We start from the raw sequence: 12,738 nt of genomic DNA, 5'->3' as shown, positions 1-12,738 counted from the left end.
TCGCAGCGATGAATGCGTGTATGTGAACGGTTCACACGGGAATGAGCGGAGATATGCAAATCGAAAATGCTCACTAATGTGCAAGCATCAGGAAAGGCTATTTTCACCGCACGCAGTCACATTTATCTGTCACAAACAACCTGATTACATCAGACTCAGACCTACCTTTTTGGAGGGAGACGGCTTTCTTTGGGGTAATCGAGATGGGCCGGGCGTCCAAGGCCGAGCGGGAGGAATGGGGTGCGGAGGACGGCCACCGTCGGCTAAGTGCGGCTGGCCAAGGACCGCGCCGAGAACACGGCGCTCATTCCGCGATGACCACCAACGGCTTTTCAAAGGTGGAAACCCAAAGTCTAACCACCAAACAACCCGGTTTTGGGCTGGAGATACGGCCATTGCCGCTGCTCTCATGGGCGGAATTGCCCATGCTGCTCGGGGGCCCGTGGCTAGCCAATGTGAGGGGCTGGGATGTCATCACCTCCGGGTTTGCCGCTGTGTGGTCGCTATTCCGCCATGGCGAAGGTCAGATGGTCGGTCATTACGTGGGCATCAGCGCGGTGTAAGTCCGAAGGGCATGGAACCTATATATCCCCTGATCTGATCACTATGCCCTCTTTGTCGTTAACCTCGCGAGGAAATAACACAGAATTAAAAGGTCTCTCCCGAACCACTCGTGATCATTTCTTAGATCCCATATATCTCCAACCTGACCTAAACTAAACGCTTGTACATCCCATCATTGTCTCCATCTGCCTCATCAGAGAGTTCACATCAGTGTGTCAATGTCACCGTCAGCAACCGCAGCACCGCCCAGAGATACTGTCTCCTCCTCCATCGTACACGACGAGTACGCCGTCCAGAACCCGGCGTCCGGCAACTTCAATGGCTACGACCACATAACCTGGTGGGTTGGCAACGCCAAGCAGGCGGCCTCCTACTACAACAGCATCTTTGGCATGAAGACGGTCGCCTACAAGGGCCTCGAGACGGGCAGCAGGTACTTTGCCTCGTACGTCGTCGCCGCCTCGGACGTCCGCTTCGTCTTCACCTCGCCCATCCGCTCCGCGGCCCACCTGCCGGCCGACGAGCCCATCTCGGACGAGGACCGCGCCCTCCTCAGGGAGATCCACGCCCACCTCGAGAGGCACGGCGACGCCGTCAAGGACGTCTGCTTCGAGGTCGACTCGGTCGAGGGCGTCTACAGCCGGGCCGTCGCCAACGGCGCCGAGGGCGTGCAGGCCCCGCGCGTCCTGCACGACAAGCAGCACGGCAGCGTCACCACGGCCGTCGTCCGCACCTACGGCGACACCACCCACACCCTCATCTCCCGCGGCGACTACACGGGCCCCTTCCTCCCCGGCTACCGGGCGCAGTCGGCGCCGCCCTCGTCGGTGGCCCTGCCCGCCGTCGAGCTCGGCTGCATCGACCACTGCGTCGGCAACCAGGACTGGGACGACATGACGGCCGCCTGCGCCTTCTACGAGCAGTGCCTCTCCTTCCACCGCTTCTGGTCCGTCGACGACTCGCAGATCTGCACCGAGTTCAGCGCCCTGCGCTCCATCGTCATGGCCAGCGAGAACGAGGTCGTCAAGATGCCCATCAACGAGCCCGCGCCCGGCAAGAAGCGCAGCCAGATCGAGGAGTACGTCATCTTCAACTCGGGCGCGGGCGTGCAGCACATCGCGCTGCTGACGCCCGACATCATCTCGACGGTGACGGCCCTGCGCGCCCGCGGCGTGCAGTTCATCGACGTGCCCGAGACCTACTACACCACCATGCGCGAGCGCCTGCGCACCGAGAAGCGCAGCTGGGACCTCAAGGAGGACCTCGACACCATCCAGCGCCTCAACATCCTCATCGACTACGACGAGGGCGGCTACCTCCTACAGCTCTTCACCAAGCCGCTCATGGACCGCCCGACCGTCTTTATCGAGATCATCCAGCGCAACGAGTTCGACGGCTTCGGCGCCGGCAACTTCAAGTCTCTGTTCGAGGCCATTGAGCGCGAGCAGGCCGAGAGAGGGAACCTGTAAAGGCCTCCAGTGTCAACCACACTGCTGAAAAGGCGATAACAGGAACATTAATTTATCATGATTTATGACGTTTGAGAAGTGGGCAATGCGATTATGCCATCTTATCATTCTCTGAATAGCATGCAGAAGCACTTGCAATAAAACAGCTTTAAGCATACATTATCCCTGGACCACGACATGGCTGTTTATGGCAAGAGAGAGAGAAAGATTATGATCATCAGAATCATTAAGGCTTCGATTGTATTTTCAACCCTCTGCGTAGGTCTCCCCAGCATTGTAGACCCCAGAAACTACGGAGTGGCCGTATTTTGCAACCCCCTCCCCTGTGCGCCATGCAATGATATACGAAGACTATTCTATCTTCTCAGCCCACCAAGGACCGCTTGACCAATCTCTGATAGCATCCCTCTGCGCCCTCGGCTGGTCTATATGTAATGTCATAACCCCGCGCTGAGCTCCTCAGGAGTCAACGATCATATCCCCATTTGCCTGTGTGTTGCCGTTGGCACTGCCGTCCACATCCATCTGCCCAGCCGCAGCCTGCGCGGCTCTCGTATCGCTCTGGCAGCCCGGGCAGTTATGCACCACCTCATGGGCATACACATCGCAGTCGATGCAGAAGTGGTTGCCACAGACCTGGCACGCATATCGCCCGCTCTCACTGACACCCTTCGAGGGCGGTGCCGCTGGTGCCTGATCATCAGCCGGGTCCTTTGCCCCGGTAACTCCGTCCCTTCCCTTGATTTTAATCTTGATAGTTCCCGAGGGTGGTACGGCGCTGCCCTTGCCTCTTCGCTCCGGGAATGGTGAAAGGCACGCAAAACAAGTCTTGCTGCGAGCCTTTGACCAAGGCACCTCAACCCAGTTTCGCAGGGGGAACAGATGGTGGTAAGATCGTGCCAGATGTGTGGATAGAATCAAGGTCAGACCACAGGCTGGGCACTCAGCCGGCAAGCGGCAGACCTTGGTGCGGCAGCGCGTGCAGGCATACCCTTCTCGGAAGGGTTTGTTGTGGCAGGCACAGACGCTGGTACCCTTGGGGTCGATGGAGCGGGAAGGAAAGCCCATCATTAGTAGAGATGCGTTGTTCATCTCGCGGGTGCGTGTGACGGGTGGCGTCGTCACGTTGAGCATGAGCTCCCGACAATGGGCATCATGCTTTGCGACGGCGTAGCACGTCTCGTCGCCGGCGTTGGTCTTGGAGCATATCTCGGAGCAGATAGCAACCTGGGCTGCCAGTCCCACTATAGAAACACGGATACGATCGGATATGAGAGATGCGATAGTATCGTGGATGTCGCCTGGGTCGGACGAGAGGAGGGCGCCGTATATGATGAGGACCTCTCGAGTTCCATGGGAGGGTGCATGACTGTGGTAGAGCGACCATGTTAGTAAGTGTGCAAACTCTCTCAGAATGGGAATTGCTGCCACATCCTGGGGGGAGGATCTTACAATAACGCGCCACGGCACATCTCGAGCGCATTCTGCAGACTCGGGTTGCCCTGCGGCTCAATATCCACCCACTGCCTCAGCTTCGCAATGTGTTCTGCCGGGTTGCCGCTCATGTCGGATATCCTGACTGCGATACCGTCTTTCATGCCCACTATTCCGAGCTGAGAGATAGGGTTCTGCTCAAAGTATTCGCGAACAAACTCGATCGAGTAGTTCATGACGACTCTGTACATGTTGGGCAGGTAGTCCTTTGCCGCCATGGCGAAGCTCATGTCGAGCACCAGGAGCAGGTGCCGTATTATACCTCGCTGTAGTGGAGTCGTATCTCGTAGTAGCCGGCGACGTTTCTCGGCCTCGATGAAGTCTGTTACTGTGAGGCGGCCATCCTCGCCTTCGCCCACCTGTTCCCATGATCGCTTCACCGTCTCCCAAGCCGCCTCTTCTCGCCGATTTTGCCTTCTCCGACCATCGCGTCCTCGTCTTGATCCATGTGCACCGCCATCATCGCCTCCTCGCGTCACCTGGTGGTCTCCATAATCGTCGTCGGAGAGGTTGTCTGCAACGAATTCGCCATCCGAGTCGGCCATGGCAGGAGGGCCTGGAACACTGCAAAATCCCCCAGTTCTGTGCAAGAGATTGTAGAATCGTCGCTGGTATAGTTCGAATTTGTTAGAATTCCTTAAAAAGTTCGTGGGGGAAGATTTGTGGACAAAAAGGAACGGCAAAGTGAGGATTGGAAGAGAAGATGATGATCGATGATGCACAAGGCTGCTTGGAGATCTCGCCTGCTTTTAGTAGCCTCGCACAGTCTAGGCAGCTTAGCTCCAACCAATGGCTGTGTTGCAATTTGCACCAACCAAAAAGGTCACAAAAATATTCACTTTGAATCACAGAGAAGTCAATTATTTCATAAAGGATTGTAGGATTTTTCTATCAAAAACAGACGACTCAGCTCATATGCGTTAGTCGTCTAGATGGGGTATACTAGAAGTCATGCTCTAACAGGACATCATCGCAAATACAAGTTGCGTGTCAGCAGCGTCCCCATCACCATTTCCCTCCCCATCATTACGTCTCCAATGTCATCTTCACCATACGAGGTCAAGGCCAGACCCGTAGCTGCACTCATCCCCTTTGCTTTCGCCAAAACGACCACCCTTCCCATTGGTGATAGTGATGAGTGCCTGTCGCTGCCACAAAAAATTAAACACAAGGTGGGATATATCATTCGAGTCTTGCCGCAATGCCGTGGGCCACGTCGAATCCAAAAGGAGCGTAAGAAAACACCGAACCGTAAACTCCAACTCCGGTAATCAAGAAAGATGCACATCCATAACTAAGGGTATGTTCCTGCGACGGCGATCGGCCAGTCATCTTCAGTGATGCTCGACCAGAAGACCCAAACCATCACGACAGAGAGCAGAGTGAAGAGTGTCTCGAATAGTGCGCCGTCGATCTTGCCCGAAGTGCCCTCGCAGATGTGCCAGCTGATGGCGTAGTTGAAGACTTGTCCGATGGCGAAGAGGAGGCCAGCCGCGGTCAAATAAATCATTGGCCGGAATTCGCCCAGAACGCGCAGTACCAGGACAGCCTCGAGGACGTAGAACGCGACAAGGAAGATCAAAGGAACGAGCTGGTACAGGACATAGAGGGCAATGTTGCGGTTGGTGCCATCCGGCGGACCTTTCCATGAGTCGTCCCAGTATCCCGTCCACTGAAAGCCAGTGTCGAGAGCGATGTAACCGGTTCCAATAAGCAGAGCGGCCGCCGAGCCCACCATCAATGCCAAAGACAGCGGCGTTCCATCATCGATGATTTGATATCCAACAACGGCATTGAGCATGAGAATCCAAGTGGTTGCAATGATGAAGCCGATATGGATGGCTGAAAATGCCTGAGGAAGGGTCAGCAATGAGCGGATACTAACATCGAGGTCACTGCAACGTACCACTCTGACTTTGCCATTCAATGGGAACTCTCCTACGGTGAAGATCTCGCAGATCGAAATGACCAGATATCCGACCAGAAACAGCTGCATTTCCCTGGAGATCGAGGTTAGCATCATTTTGGCTGCACGGGGCCAGCACGGGTAGATATCTCACCTGCGCCCGACAGCAGCCTTCTTTCTTTCCGATCGCCATAGCAGATAGAGCGATGTTAAGATGGCTAGGCCACAAAGTAATATAGAGCCTGGAACAGGTCAGTTACGAAGTGTTGACCGGGTCAATATGTCTCGTTCTTGATGGCGTACCCAGATTGCCTAGTATTCTGCCACCGCTCAGCGGGATGCCTTTCAGCTCGCAGCCGCCCCACGGCCCGGTCTGATTGTGGAAGCTTGAGAGGAGCTGAACTCGTTAGTACCCGTGTATTTGAACGTCCAAGACCATGTTGGCTAGGACTTACATTGCAGACTGGTAGTGTGGAACCCCAGCAAAAGCTCTGATAACAAAGTGGTCAGTCAAACCTCCAGGCCCTGAAGACGCAGACATCTTGACATACGTCAAAATCCCCAAACTTCCCCATTGCGGATGAAACGACTCGCAGCGAGCGAGCGAGTTTCAGGCGGGTGTTGTTCGGTCAATTAGCGCCTTCCGGTCTGTGTAGGCGAGTTTTGTGAAGTCTGAACAGATGATCGACACGCCGTCCTCGACTCGCCAGCGATAGCTGCGACTCGAGAGCAGCGACAAAGTTTGGGTCGAGTTTTGGCAGCGCTTGCTCGTTCGTCGCGATGATCGTGCCACGGGTGCGACTAGTGCCTCGACCGACGGATGCGGGCCAGCCACCCTAGAATTGACGCTGTTCCAGCTCTAAATCCTCCTTCTCGGGGTGTTGCGCGTCCTTTGACGCTGTAGAGACGTTCGGGAGTTTCGTTGGCAAGGTGTTGCTTGCCGATTGTTGCGAGAAAGGGTTCGTGGTGTGTGTTTCTGGTGGTTGTTAGGGGAGAAGAAGGCGGAAGAAAGCTTCACAGCAAGGAAAGCAAGGCAGGCGCAGACCCGCTCGATCAAATGTGACAAAAGGCACCTGTCTGGGAAAACGGCAAAAGCAGCAGGGTCTCCGCAATTTAAAATGAGACCTAACTGTGGCAGGGGGAGGCGGCGCCCGTTGTCCTCCAAGCTCCCTTGGCTCCAGTGGCACCCACTGCGCCCAAACAGCTAAGGAACACGACCTGCTCTAACTTTTAGTGTGGCGGGACAAGGGGGTGCCAGCCAGAGCCAGTGCGCCCTAGCCCCAAGATAGCCCTGTAGTTGTCAAGGATCCTGGCACGGCCCCACTGCCCTCTTGAGTTGGCGATTGGCTGGAGTGCAAATGACGATGATGGCTGGTCCGGGCCTTGATCAATGGGACCGACCGTGCTATTTTCCCAAGGTTGTCCCCCCATCGTCTCGTCTCAAGGAACAGTGGCTGCGTCTCTACCGAGGGATTCCCGAACATCAGGTGCCATTGTCACTAAGCCTCACTCACCTCACTTACCTACATAAAGGGACGCGATTGCCATGGCTACGGGCGGCGGGTGGGGATATTCAAAAACCCTTCCTACGAGAGCAAGGTGCACAACACCGAGACTGGCTCGTTCGTGAAACGGGCAGCAGCAGATACGGCAGATTAGCTCAATCATTCTGAGGACAATGCCCCATGAAGGGCCATGAAGGGGGAGCCGTATTGTCTGCCAGGTCCAATACCTCGCAATATGTGGGTAATTTTGAGATCTTTATGCACGATGAGCTGGGAGAGACACGCCCCGGACGTGGGAATTCGGGCTCGATTGGCCTGGGCGGCCAGCTCAGCACCACACCACACTCCACGTTGGTTCGTCCGTGTCGTCTATTTCCTGGCTGCTCTCCGATCTTCTGGCTCTCTTGATCACCCCGGATCCCCGACACGCAATGCGTCTCCGAGTCCCCTGTCGCGCAGTCGACCACCCTCGACCAGTCAATGGCCTCCGGCCAACTTTGCAGGCCATGTTTCCACAGAGACGTGCCCACCGTGCATTGCTAGCACGCAAGGTGGCGTGCATGCATTGACCATCTTTACATACAAAGTGCCTTCGATGTCACCTGGGTAGGTCAAGGCCAGCGCGGGGAGATACCTAGCCAAACATCTGCCTAGGCGCTCTCTGGTAGCTAGAGAAGAGGAGGTTTAGAATTCATATAGTTGTTTTAGCTTTTTTAGCTCTCGACGCTGGCATTTGGGACAAGCTGGAGCTGAGAACGGTACTCACCGCTTGATGTCTCACTCTCCCGAGCGCCGATCCTTCGACTATGGTACCTGTTTGTCGGGCGGCCTTCCTTATGTTGAGTACGTTCATTCCGCCAGATTTCCAACGCCTATCCTAGTTGCCGTTCTTTGATACAGTTTTGGAATAATTATCTTGCGGCTCAATCTACAGTACACCAAGTTCAAGAGAGCTGATCTAGACCGTGGGCTAACAAGTGCTTCTTGGGCCTCTTCACCCCCATCCCCATTCTGTGTCGACTACGATCCCTTCTAGAACCAGACAAGACTATCTTCCCATGATAGCTCATTCGCTGACAGAAGCCAATGAAGTCTTAAGACAACCCTCAATTGTGGCTGTGCTGTAGTGTTGTCAAACGAAAGTCCAGCTGCAATGGGACGTTTGGGTGGCGGTAGTGCCACGCAGATGCTTTTTATAGCAACAAGCCCATCTTCGCCACTAGATTTCAGATTCCAGAAACCCAACCAGGCTGGTCTTGCTGGGGACCAGTAGATGGGATTGATGTCGCCTGAGCATCGCCAATTGCGAGATGGACTATGGCGGAGTCGTCCGTAAGGCGGCGACAGAGAGATCACGCCTGTGGACTATGAATACATTGTTGAGAAGTTTCTGCAACCTATGAGTGGGCGATGAGACCAAGATCACCGCATAGGCCCTATGTTATATGTTGCCGCAAGCGTGGTCTGGTGCTGTGGATTCAATCAATACCGACGCTTGCTTTGAAACCCATACAAGTTTGTGCAAGTCTTTTAGGGGATTTCTCGTGACGATACCTAGGTAGTTGATGAAACCTCAAGTGCTCAGTTAGGATCTTTCAATCCAGCATGCGTAAGAGTAACAGTAAGCCCGCACATAATCCGGTTCATCCTCGCAGAAGAAAGTAACCTAGCCTTCTGGGAAACCCGAGGGGAAGGAGGGACAAGAAAAGAATAGCTTCGGGCCTCTTTAAGTGAACAACACTGACAAGAGAGATGCACGTCTGCCCATGTGTCATGATAGGGAGCATCTCCACTCAGGAAACCCGTGATCCAATTTTGTCAGATCAACCGAGACGTTCCACGACACGGCCGGATCATTGCTGCGGACCTCACCGACTCCGACTTTTGTGGTTCTTGAGGGGCCGGGCATGGCCTCGACTTACTGCCGTCTCACTTACTGGGCTATTAGTTCGAGAACTCGGGTTGCTTTCATATAAACCTAGGGTCATATAGTTAATCGAACCACCCTAATGAATTCTGAGCATTGACCCGACATGAACTTCCCGTTGTGCCGGAATGCTGGGGATTCCCCTCATGCTCCCCGCAGGCCACCTTGGGGTTAGTCTCGTGAGACTTGTTCACGAGGAGTCGAGACTGCGTCAAGAGACAAGGGTGACCCCCACTTGGACACCAGTCGCCGGTGTCGCCCACCACCTTTCACGAGCCACGAGCGACCGCCGTCACGCTTCTGGGGTAGGAAAAAAAGGGGAGCCAGTACGTCATCAGGCACAACAACCCCAGGACGACACACGATGCACACGCGGGGTGTCACGACATCTATTTGTACCTGACCTGGCTGGTAAAGGAAAGGAGAGTACCAGAGCAGAGAGTCCGTGTAGAACAGTCGGTTATGTGCGAGACAGGTCTTTGCCGGTGGCCGGCCCACGATCAATGCGAGGCGCAAGGCGAAGCAATGGTTCGAGGTGAGTGAGTTGAGGAGGAAAAAGCTTGGAGGACAACGTGGATTCACCCAACATTCTGAACGGGGGTCTATCTTGCGACCATAGCCCGTTCAGTGTGGCAGATGACACCCCTATTACCTCGCACTGTCTGTGACCTAGTCGATCACCCTGAGATTGGCAGGCCCTTGGCTGCTAATGCTGGTGAAAGGGAGTGAAAAGACTGGCCAGAGGATATCTCGGCACGACTTGTTGCGGTGCGAGGGAGGGACTGGCGGTGGGGATGTGGAGATGAATGCCCTCCAGTGCTGGTGGTGCAGTGACCGACGTAGATTTACAGTGGGCTCACAGTGCGGGAAAGGCCCACCGGGTGTCAGCGACTCGGCGGGCAAGCTGAAATCCAGTGCTCCAACAGCCGCTGGAAACGCCCTGTTGGAACTGTCGGAACGAGCTGGATTGAGTTTGAATGCTCGGCTGGAGCCTGGGACTGAGATCTACCAAATTCTCCCCCAAGACACACACGCACCTGAGAGGAGTCAAACGGGGTCCTCGTGCTGCAACATTGCCAACTCGAGTTTAACCAACTTCCATCTCTGTCCCCTTCCAGCATGCTCATCGGCCCCAAGACCCAAACCCGCCCCGGATAGAGCCCATCGATGACCGACTATTCGTCTCGTGTCCCCTCGCTCTGCATTCCAGCACCAATAAATGCCCTCCACAGGCTTCGTCCCTTCTCCATCATCCCCTCCCTCCTTCTAGTCATTCATTTGTTGCGGAAGGGCGCTGCTGCTTAACAGCCCCCGTCTCGCCCAAGATTCCTTTCTCAAGCCCGAATCGTCTCCCTTCCAACATCCCCCTCCGCACCCTGCCTGGCCAGCACTCCCGATCCACCCACGACGACGACAACCAGTCGGCGTCACTGCTGACGTCTCAACGGCACTCTGCCTCCGCGTCCGGCCACCATCCGGACTACTCCCCCTCCGAGAGCTCCGACTCCGAATCGTGGGAGGACACGGGTGACATCGCCGAGCAGCTAGACGAGGAGGACCCTCTGCGTCAGCGCCTCAACGACACCCTCGGCGACGAGATCCTTGCCGGCGTCATCAAGAAGCCTCACAAGCAGCACAAACGCGTCCGCTACCACCACTCCGTGCCCTCGCCCCGTGGCTACTCCCCATCTCGTCGTGGAGTCGTTAATAAGGAGGCTATCCAGATCCCAGACTCTGTTCACCGGCGCGTATCCACTGCCGAACGCCTACTCGCCGCCATCATGACGGGCGGTTCAAGTTCTATCCATGGCCTCACCGGCAAGGCCTTGATGTATGTCGCCGCGACTTCCACACCGCGCCTCAACGATTCACTGACGCTCTGTACAGTTATTTCACCAGCATATTCGTCTCATTAGGCGTTTTCCTGTTCGGATATGACCAGGGCGTCATGTCAGGAATCATTACGTATGTTCCCTAAAGCTCTAGTCTCACTGCTTGGCTGGCATGCCCCATGTCACTGACATACTCGTACAGAGGACCGTACTTTGTCGACTACTTCAATCACCCTACCAGAGCGGAGATCGGTACTATGGTTGCCATTCTTGAGGTGGGCGCCTTCATATCTTCGCTCATTGTTGGACGAGTCGGCGATATCATTGGCCGGCGAAAGACCATCTTGTACGGGTCAATCATCTTCTTTGTCGGCGGTGCCCTGCAGACATTTGCGACCGGTATGGGAATGATGATGGCAGGCAGAATCATCGCCGGTCTCGGTGTCGGCATGCTCTCAACCATAGTACCCGTTTACCAATCTGAGATCTCTCCTCCGCACAACCGAGGAAAGCTGGCCTGTATCGAGTTTTCCGGCAACATCATCGGCTACGCAACCTCTGTCTGGGTAGACTACTTCTGTGGATTCATCCAGAGCGACTTCTCTTGGCGCATCCCTCTCCTGATGCAGTGTGTTATGGGTGCGCTACTTGGTTTAGGAAGTTTGATTATAGTCGAATCTCCACGGTATGTAATCGTAAGTTTTGGCTGCTTTGTAGGTTTGAAGCTAACACTGCAGCAGATGGCTCCTCGACAACGATCACGACGAGGAGGGCATCGTTGTTATCGCCAACCTATACGGTGGCGGTGACATTCACAATCACAAAGCCCGCGAAGAGTTCCGCGAGATCAAGATGAACGTTCTACTCCAGCGCCAGGAGGGCGAGCGCTCGTACAGCGACATGTTCCGCCGATACAAAACTCGCGTCTTCATCGCCATGTCTGCACAAGCACTTGCCCAGTTGAACGGCATCAACGTCATCTCGTACTATGCGCCTCTTGTTTTCGAGTCCGCCGGCTGGCACGGTCATGATGCCATCTTGATGACCGGCATCAACGGCATTACCTACTTCCTTTCGACGATCCCGCCGTGGTACATCGTGGACAGGTGGGGCCGACGGCTCATTCTCCTGAGCGGAGCTGTGATGATGTGCATATCACTCTCGGCCATATCCTATTTCATCTATCTCGACATCAAGGCAACACCGAATCTCGTCGTTGTATTCGTCATGATCTACAACGCTGCCTTTGGATACTCGTGGGGCCCAATTCCATGGCTGTACCCACCGGAAATTCTGCCGCTGAGCATCCGATCCAAGGGCGCCAGTCTGTCCACAGCCACTAATTGGGCGTTCAATTTCCTGGTTGGAGAGTTGACTCCAGTCCTGCAGGAATGGATCAAGTGGCGCCTCTATCTCGTTCACGCCTTCTTCTGCGCGACAAGTTTTGTAGTTGGTGAGTCGATTATCCGTGTGAACCGACCAATAGTTAGTTGGAGCTAACAATGGGATCAGTCTGGTTCATCTACCCCGAGACCTGCGGCGTGCGGTTGGAGGACATGGACTCTATTTTTGGAGATGCTAGCACCACCGCCGGGACACCTGCGGGCATGGGCACTCCTGCACTGGGCCCGGAGACTGGTACGGTCAGGGTTGGCTCTCCGGTGCCGTCGCTCGACATCCGTGGCCGACCGCCGTTCGGCTCGACCAGTGCGATCCCGGGTCTTGACATTGACCCTCCAGCCATCAGCGGCGATAGCAAGCCGCAGTATGGTGAGGGGCAGAGCCCTGGAGGCATCTCAGGATGGCTCTCGAGAGTCGGCGTCTTCCGTGGCAACTCTCCAAGCGGGTCACAACGCAGCGGAAGATATGCGCCGCTGGGACAAGGGGACGAGGAGAGATAGAAGGGTGCAACGGGCGCGTCTGCTTTTGGGGACATCTAGACATTTTGCATATAGACAGCGCGGGAAGACCAAGTGCTGGGAAGCTCACGAGAACGAATCTCAAAGATATGTCGAGATTGGTCTTAAAAGGCACGAGGACG

The 12,738-nt window shown here is 55.3% G+C and overlaps 4 protein-coding genes across 4 annotated transcripts; 2 read left to right on the top strand and 2 right to left on the bottom strand.

The window, feature by feature from the left end:
• Positions 1 to 782: 782 nt before the first annotated feature.
• On the top strand, positions 783 to 2,033 carry E0L32_010446 (uncharacterized protein; the record flags this gene model as incomplete). The annotated part of the gene is made up of 1 exon (XM_031133065.1): positions 783 to 2,033. The coding sequence occupies one exon, from the start codon at positions 783 to 785 to the stop codon at positions 2,031 to 2,033; it is 1,251 nt and encodes a 416-aa protein (XP_030989582.1).
• A 459-nt stretch (positions 2,034 to 2,492) lies between these two features.
• E0L32_010445 (uncharacterized protein) lies at positions 2,493 to 4,072 on the bottom strand (the record flags this gene model as incomplete). Its single annotated transcript, XM_031133064.1, has 2 exons — positions 2,493 to 3,402; positions 3,486 to 4,072. The coding sequence occupies 2 exons, from the start codon at positions 4,070 to 4,072 to the stop codon at positions 2,493 to 2,495; spliced, it is 1,497 nt and encodes a 498-aa protein (XP_030989581.1).
• Positions 4,073 to 4,821: 749 nt separating this feature from the next.
• Positions 4,822 to 6,008, bottom strand: E0L32_010444 (uncharacterized protein; the record flags this gene model as incomplete). The annotated part of the gene is made up of 6 exons (XM_031133063.1): positions 4,822 to 5,379; positions 5,434 to 5,527; positions 5,588 to 5,675; positions 5,737 to 5,830; positions 5,889 to 5,924; positions 5,985 to 6,008. 6 exons carry the CDS (start codon positions 6,006 to 6,008, stop codon positions 4,822 to 4,824), a joined length of 894 nt encoding a protein of 297 aa, XP_030989580.1.
• A 3,382-nt stretch (positions 6,009 to 9,390) lies between these two features.
• Positions 9,391 to 12,598, top strand: E0L32_010443 (uncharacterized protein; the record flags this gene model as incomplete). The annotated part of the gene is made up of 6 exons (XM_031133061.1): positions 9,391 to 9,400; positions 10,174 to 10,696; positions 10,753 to 10,830; positions 10,900 to 11,382; positions 11,435 to 12,150; positions 12,210 to 12,598. 6 exons carry the CDS (start codon positions 9,391 to 9,393, stop codon positions 12,596 to 12,598), a joined length of 2,199 nt encoding a protein of 732 aa, XP_030989579.1.
• Positions 12,599 to 12,738: the final 140 nt, after the last annotated feature.

Source organism: Thyridium curvatum (genome assembly GCF_004353045.1).
Source record: "Thyridium curvatum strain D216 chromosome Unknown NODE_84_length_182893_cov_82.147506, whole genome shotgun sequence".
Classification (NCBI taxonomy): Eukaryota; Fungi; Ascomycota; class Sordariomycetes; order Thyridiales; family Thyridiaceae; genus Thyridium; species Thyridium curvatum.
Note: the sequence above shows the minus strand (reverse complement) of the source record. Positions and strands in the feature narration are given on the sequence as shown.